We start from the raw sequence: 8133 nt of genomic DNA, 5'->3' as shown, positions 1-8133 counted from the left end.
ATCTCTTTCAAATGTCAGAAGAAGGAAGGAACATACTGAAGGCCAGTAATGTCTTTCCAGAATGATTACATGAAGTAAAGGATTAGCCCATTTGAATGGAAAGCATTTGATCCAGGACAATGATGATCAATGAAATAGACTTAATAGAAAGACGCTGTAGGCAGAGAGCAAGCATTCATACTGCCATGGCATTCCAGTAAGATAAGGAAATGTAATGTATTGAATATAACAACTTTATGAATTGAGAGGCAAAAACTAGTCGAACTGGTAAGCCTTTATGCATGCCATTTTGCGCCACACTGACATCCAACACAGATTTTGTCAATTTTCTATCTTCAAAAGTAATTTTATATCCAGACCCAGTGAGTGTTAAATGTAAATATTGGCAATATTCTTGACATCAGTTATCATGCAACCAGTCTTGTGTGTGCCGTGCCCACCAGCCCTGTCCCAGCCCCAACATCTGTTTTACTGTGGTGACCATATGGAAATTAACAATTTGCGTTTGTGTTCACTTGCTCTTAGTAGATTGTCCGCTAAATTGGGAAATTGCATGTGCGCATATTTCATCAACACACGGTAATTTGCGCCTCTCTTAGTAGATCCAGCCCCTAATAACTTTATGCGCATCTGAGGATATTTTTATCACCAGCAATTATGATTCACCTCTACATATGTGTATGATTGTTGAAAGATCACTCTCACAAATGCATGTACTTGTCCTAATGTATTTTTGTGAATGACATAGATCAACATGGCAACATTCCAGTAAGACTAAACAAGGATGAAAACCTGTAAACCTGGATGAAATGGAAAACAAATACAGTATGCATCATCATTTTCATTTTCTTTTCTTATAGCAGACCTTTGTATGACCCATTCATTTCACAAAACAAAAATGACCTAATGTAAATGACAAGGCCTATAATTGGTTGGCGTTCTGGGGCGACGGCTACGCTATCTTACTCAGTTCAGCTCTATTAAGGTTTTTTTTGTCATGTGGGGGAGGGGTTGTTCTTCTTAACGCTTCCTCTTCAGACAGAGGCCCTCGCACTCCTCCTGCGTCTCGAAGCGGTTGCTGTTGCCATCACAGCCACCATACCAAAAACGCGAACACTCGCTCTGCTGAGTGTCAAAGTACCACTTCAGTGTGTAGTTACCACAGACACCCTCATCCTGTTTGAGAAAACATAGATCTAGAGAGAAAGACAGAACAGAAAGAGGAAAGATATAGTGAAGAGGGAAAAAGGGACTTGGTCACTTTTTACTTAGAGCATAGTTATAATGCCTGCATAACACATTATAAGGCTTAGAAGTATGTATGACTGAATTATCCCTACTGGCTTATCATCTCATCATGAGCAACTGCAATTTTCCGTCAGTTAAAAAAAAAGTATTATAGTACAGACATAACATATGAGCATATAATATTATGAAGACGTGCCTAATATAAGTTATATGTTATATATGTGTGCCTTGTAGAAACGTGTTACCGGAGACTTTTGTCATATCCAATATAGTTCTTCAGTCAATACCTAGCAGAGCTACAATGACAGGTTTTACTACTACTCTACACACAACCGAAAGCCTGGAATGGAAGTCCTCGTTAAAAAAGTCTACAATAACTAAGCAAGCCTCTTAGACTCAACATGCTACTTACAATGTAACTATTACCATTCTTTCGCAATTGACATTGGATCATGTTCACTATAGGCACATAATATATATCAAATCATTAGGCTGAAAGTCTCAATTTCTAACTATAGGCTTCTGTAGCAAAAGTAGGCTAATACTTTATTTGGAAACTTGTGTTATTTGGGCAATGAACTTTTAGACATCACAGCTTCAGAACAGAACAAGGCTTGATAGAAAGTGGGACGCTGTCATGAGCAGACATCATGATTTGAGATCAATAATCGTGTCAATCGTGGCTGTTGATGGAAGATAATAGCCTATAGAATATTACAATATTTGGCTGTTTAAAAATCTGTGATATTTGGACCATGTTTTCTGTGAGATGCTAATTTGGTTCATGATTATATCAAATGGATTACACTGTACACATCATGGCTGAAGGTAAGGCTTTTTATAAGTATAATGCAACTGTTACCATTCTCTGGGTATCAATATACTTGGAGTCCTGAAATATGGGCCGTAGATTGAAGACCCATCTCTTCAGGCTACATCTTAACAGTCCCCCCTAAAGACCTCCTTACCCCCACTACCCCTCTGTACAAGTTTCTCTTCTGTTAATAAAAAAAAAAATCCTTCTTCTAGCATTGTAACTGCCAATGGCCTCTGGTCTGAGCATTGATCACTATCTTATGATGACTGATGGATAGATGATTCACTTACTTAAACAAATGTATTTGTTGTAAGTCACTTTAGATAAAGGTGTCTGCTAAATGCCAGAAATGTAAAATGGAAATAAATGAGTATGTTGTACTCTAAATGGTAAAAACCAATCTGAAAAAAGAAAACATTGAATTAAAGCTGAAAATATCTACCTTAATCTAATCGTAATTGTTTGATTTCAAATCCAAGCTGTTGGTATAGAGCTAAAAGAAGACAAAATGCTTCCTCCTTCCAAAACTTATGGAGGGCACTGTACGTGTCTATTTTCCCCTACGCTCCCATTTACTGCCCCGCCTTTATTGGTGCTAAGTTTGTGTTGGTCGGGGCAAACACGTTTTGCTGTGACAACAAATTACCGAAACGTTTTTTTGCACATGGTTTTAGTGTTGCATAGCGCTCTTTAGCTGAAAAATGGAGCACAGAGCGAGAGGCCCTGCATCCCAATTCTCCATCCTCTTCCCTGAGATAAGTACACTTGTCCACTCCCCTACACACATTTAAGACTATGGGATTGGTGTAACAGCCCATGCTTGCCCCAATTCTGTGTTTTTAAATCGGTGTAGGCGAGGGGAAAAGTGTACACAGGGAAAAGGATGAAGAAATGGAACGCAGGAAGGGAGTGATATAATTCTTACCCTTGTTAAGATCTTTTGTCTCCTCTGTCCTCAGGAGGGATGTGGGATCTGGGAACACCAAAATATTAATTATGACCTCACAACTGAAATGTCAATTAAACATGACAACAGTTCACTGCATTAACAACTACACTTGACAACATTTCATGGCCAACAACTCACAACATCAGAAAATGTAAAAACATAACAGGTCAATTGCAACCAAAATTCAGGGGTAGAGAACCTCAGACATGATGTTCACCACCATCTGCTATCAAAGCAAATTTGTTGGCGATTCTCTTGAAAACAACTACTTCTCAGCACATTTTTGGCAGCTTTTTGGTTGCAATCAAGATTAAAGTGAGGCAGGTTGTTGCTGAGTGAGTGAGTGAGTGAGTGAGTGAGTGAGTGAGTGAGTGAGTGTGTGAGTGAGTGGGGAGGGGAGGGAGGTGTGCGTGCGTGCGTGCGTGCGTGCGTGTGTGTGTGTTGAAAGAGCGCTGGAAGCTCACAAGTGAAAACAATAAACTAACAGCACTACCTATAAACTTCCCCCTCAAAAAGGAACTGTTTAGGCTTTTAGATTTTTATACTCCAGTTGAAAATAAGATTATTTTAACATTGTGTAACACCATTTCAATAATGTTTTTTTCAGTTCAGATTAAATACTTTGGTGTGATTAACAAATAACGAAGGGCCAAATGCAGAGAACAAGGTAAAACTATTTTAACGGTTGTATTTAGATTGTCATTATGACAATGCTGCAAACGTTTTGAGTGGCCATCGGGCTGGAATTTTTAGCCAGATCTGGCAACCCTGATCCCCTGGTCAAAGTTGGCAGCAATTGGCCCTTGAGTTTCACTACCTTCCCAACAATATCAGAATTTTGAAAAGATGTTCTGGTACAGTACAGCTGTCACAAGCATATTCAGACATTCACATTGTACCTAACAAAGCACTAAATCTACATAGCATGCACATGAATTTGTCCACTTCTGCAACTTGCTCTTGCACTGTGCACTATTGTTTCTTGCACTGTGCAAGAAACAGTCCCCATAATAACTTACTGTAAGTGCCACACGTCTGGAAGCATTCGTTTTCCGTGCTAAAGCGGTTGGCATTGCCATTGCAACCACCATACCAGAAGGGTGAGCATGCACCGATGGCTGTGTTAAAGTGCCAATGCTGGACATAGTCCCTGCAGTTGGTGCCGAAGTCAACATCCAACTGACACTGGGCTGAAAGCAGAACAAGCAGGTTTACAAACAGGGGCAGACTGTTCTAGACAGGGAGACATGCAGGAAGGAGCTCTGGCTGAAACTACTCATGCAATGCCTGAACAAATTAAGAAACATGTAAACAAACAAAAAAACAACATGCAGCCATGCATTCACGTAACTGCTTGTGCATGAATATGGCTGATAATTTGATAACTAGTATCCCAAACAGAAGTCGCTTTACTTTCACCAACAGTGATAAAAGTATGAAACAGAAATCTTTTCTCACAGAGTGAGTTGCTTTAAAGACTTTATTCTGTTTTTTTCCCCAGTCTTTGCTCTGACGATGTACAGTACTTAATTGTACTAATGTAATGTATTTAGAATGAAGATGGTTTCTATTAAGTTAGGTGCCACACATTGGTCATGGACAATGTCAGTTTCTCCCATACAATGTGAAGCACTCTGAGCACCTGGAAAAGGCCTACTGTATGTAAAAGCAGTCCATGAAGAAATGTGTGTGTGTGTGTGTGTGTGTGTGTGTGTGTGTGTGTGTGTGTGTGTGTGTGTGTGTGTGTAGTATAATTGACCAGGTTAAGCCTAGAAATTACTTTTTGATCCTTTAGTTGTGTTCTAAACTTAAAAGCGTGTTCTGTAAACGATAATACTAGAACACTGCCCACCAACCTCGGATGTCTGTAAATTAGGATTTCTTCCAAATAAAAGCGCTCACATTAAACATGTTTAAGCATTTAGAAATAGTAAATACGGATAAAGAAACCACAAATTATATGAAACTATATCTGGAAATAAACATTTAATCCTCTCAGTGTATTATTGGCATTTGTAATTCTTCGAATATTCTAATTACCCTGGTGAAAGACTGCTGCACGGTTATTGTCACACTTATATCCACCTTCGAATTCCATGCTGTGTCTGTCACCTTCCCTGTCAAACTTCACATTGTCGTTATCTATCATCCACCAGGTCAGCTTGGTCACTTCTTCGAAGTGATGGATGTCCTTCTCAGCATCTTCCCTGAGGACGGTACACCGCTCTCACTACTGGGTGACATCCAGTCAGAGAAGCTTCACTCGTCTGGAGTATTTGACCTTGTCTCCTCCTTCGGCCTTACCCTGTCCCACTCTCCTCCGACTCATAAGGCGGGCAATCAGCTTGACCTTGTCTCCACCAGATCCTCCCATACCTCCAACCTTACTGTTACCCCTCTTCCAGTTTCTGGTCATCATTTTGTATCCTTCTCCCTTCCCCTCAAATCCACACCCTCCCAGTCAGACTCTACCCACACTGTATCCTCTCATCGCAACCTGCGTACCCTCTCCCTCACCGCTCTCTTCCTCTGTCTTATCCACCTTCTGTTGAATCCTTCTCCCTTCTATCCACTAATGCAGCCTCCTCCACCCTCCTGTCCACTCTTTCCTCATCCTTCAACTCTCTCGGTCCACAGACCTCAAGGCCAGTACGATCTTCTCCACGTGCTCCTTGGCTGTCTGAAACCCTGCAAGCTTGCAGAATAGGGCTCCGGGCAGCTGAGAGGAAATGGAGAAAAACCGGCCTCCCTGATGACCTAAAACCTTATCTCTCTCTCCTCCTCAACTACACCTCATCTGCATCAGCTGCTAAAGCTTATTACTACCATTCACATTACTACCAACACTGCTTCTGACCTCTCTCCACATTTTCCTCACTCCTCAACCCACCTCCTCTCTTTCTGCGGATGACTTTCACCTACTTTGAAAAGAAGGTTGATGACATTAGCAGCTCTTTCTCTCTACCTCTCGCCAACACTGCTACCTCTCCTCTCAAACCCTCTGTGCTACACACGGTTTATCAGTTTTTAAACCCCTCTCCCCTGATGATATTCTAAAACTAGTCACATCCAAGTGGGCAACCACCATCCTATCCCCTCCCCCTTTCTCCAATCCATCTCTAAAGACATCCTTCCATTCCTCACCACCATAATCAATTCCTCTCTGTCCACAGGATCTTTCCCAGCTGCCTTTAAGACGACCAGAGTCAAGCCTCTTCTCAAGAAACCAACTCTTGACCCGTCTGCTGTCCATAACTACAGACCGGTATCTCTTCTCTCCTTCTTATCTAAAACCCTTGAACATGCTGTCTCTAAACAACTGTTTCACTATCTCCTTCAGAACAACCTCCTTGACCCTCACCAATCCAGCTTTAAGGCTGGGCACTCTACTGAGACTGCTCTCCTTGCTGTCACAGAGGCCCTGCTTGAGCTTCATCCCTCTCCTCTGTTGTCATTCTTCTGGACCTGTCTGCTGCATTCGACACAGTAAACCACCTGATCCTTCTCTCTATCCTCTCTCATCTCTGGCTCTGCACTCTCCTGGTTTGCATCCTACCTGGCTGATCGCTCTTACCTGGTGACATGGCGAGGATTGCTGTCCTCTCCACGAGCCCTTACCACTGGGGTCCCCCAGGGCTCTGTCCTAGGGCCCTTACTGTTCTCCCTTCATACCAAATCTCTTGGCTCGTTAATTTCCTCACATGGTTTCTCCTACCACTGCACAGGTGGCAACACGTGTCTCTGCGTGTCTTGCAGACATTTCCGCTGGGATGTCAACCCACCACCTCAAGCTCAACCTTAACAAGACTGAGCTGCTCTTCCTCCCGGGGAAAGCCTGCCCTCTCCAAGACTTCTCCATCACAGTAGAGAACTCTACTGTGCCCTCCTCCCAGACAGCCAAGAACCTTGGGGTGATCCTTGGCAACCACTTATCCTGTGTGGCGAACATCACAGCGACAGTACACTCCTGTAGATTCTTCCTCTACAATATCAGAAGGATATGTCCATTCCTCACCAGAGGAGCAGCACAACCTTTGGTCCAAACACTTGACTACTACAACACACTCTTGTCCGGGCTCCCCGCCTCCGCCATCAGGCCTCTGCAGCTCATCCAGAATGCTGCCACCCATCTGGTGTTCAATCTCCTCAAATTCTCCCATGTCACCCCCCTCCTTCGCACCCTTCACTGGCTACCGGTAGCAACTCACATCAGATTCAAGACCCTGGTGCTCGCCTACCTGGCAGCAAAGGGAACAGCCCCTCCCTACTTGCAAGCAATGGTCAGCCCCCAAACCCCTGCCCAATCACTCCACTCTTCCACCTCGGCTGGCCGCCTGGCACCGCCGCCTCTACGTGGATGCAGCCGTGCTACTCGGTCACGGCTTTTCACTGTCCTGGCTGGTGGAATAAGCAGTCACTACCTATCTTCCGCCGTATATTGAAGACCTAAAGACCTCTTCATCCCCACCACCTCCCTGTACAAGTTTCTCTCCTGTAAATAACTGCCAATAGCCCCTGGTCCTGGCATAGAATACTTTTTCTTATGATTACTGAGGGATAGATGATTCACTTACTTAGACAAATGTATTTGTTGTAAGTCACTTTGGATAAAGGCGACTGCTAAATGCTATAAATCAAAATGTAAATGTAAATGTTATTGGCCTTTTACTGTGGCCTAATTGTTAAAAGTGCCTCATCTAGACTGCATAGGGGACACATAATGGACTGTAGTAGTAAAAATCATGTTTTGCCTTGGAATATTACTTGTGTACACATTGTGTGTAGATATTATGTGTCTCCTATGCAGTCTAGATGAGGCACTTTGAACAATTGGACCGCTCACCACTTTCGATGCCTTTCGCCTCTATTGTGTCCAAGGGGAGACTGAAGGGGGAGACATCAATTAAGTTCCCCTTCTTGAGATCTCTTCCCCCGATGGGCCAAATGACTGATCTTTCTGTGATCTTTACAGGCCCTTGGAATGTGTGAATCTCTACTGGTAACGATAGGATGATGTTGAATTGGTTCTCCTTTACAAACAGCTCTTGATTTGAGTACTATTGTTGGGAGATGGTTATAAAATAGAATGCTGAAGAACAGATTCACTCTCTTTGTTTTC

The 8133-nt window shown here is 42.8% G+C and overlaps 1 protein-coding gene across 3 annotated transcripts in view; it reads right to left on the bottom strand.

Moving 5' to 3' along the window:
• Positions 1–262: 262 nt before the first annotated feature.
• col6a4a (collagen, type VI, alpha 4a) overlaps positions 263–8133 on the bottom strand; it is a 58583-nt gene continuing 50712 nt past the window's right edge. The window contains exons 40-42 of one of the 3 annotated variants that reach the window (XM_083678862.1): positions 4034–4204; positions 2991–3038; positions 263–1196 (exon numbers count right to left, since the gene is read on the bottom strand). In XM_083678862.1, the coding sequence (XP_083534988.1) occupies positions 1021–1196; positions 2991–3038; positions 4034–4204 (395 nt within the window). In that variant the 3' untranslated portion in view covers positions 263–1020. The remainder of the gene's footprint in view (positions 1197–2990; positions 3039–4033; positions 4205–8133) is intronic. The other 2 variants (XM_083678863.1, XM_083678864.1) reach the window with 2 other exon arrangements.

Source organism: Argentina silus (assembly GCF_951799395.1).
Source record: "Argentina silus genome assembly, chromosome: 10".
NCBI lineage: Eukaryota > Metazoa > Chordata > Actinopteri > Argentiniformes > Argentinidae > Argentina > Argentina silus.
This window is presented reverse-complemented; position numbering and strand designations above follow the sequence as displayed.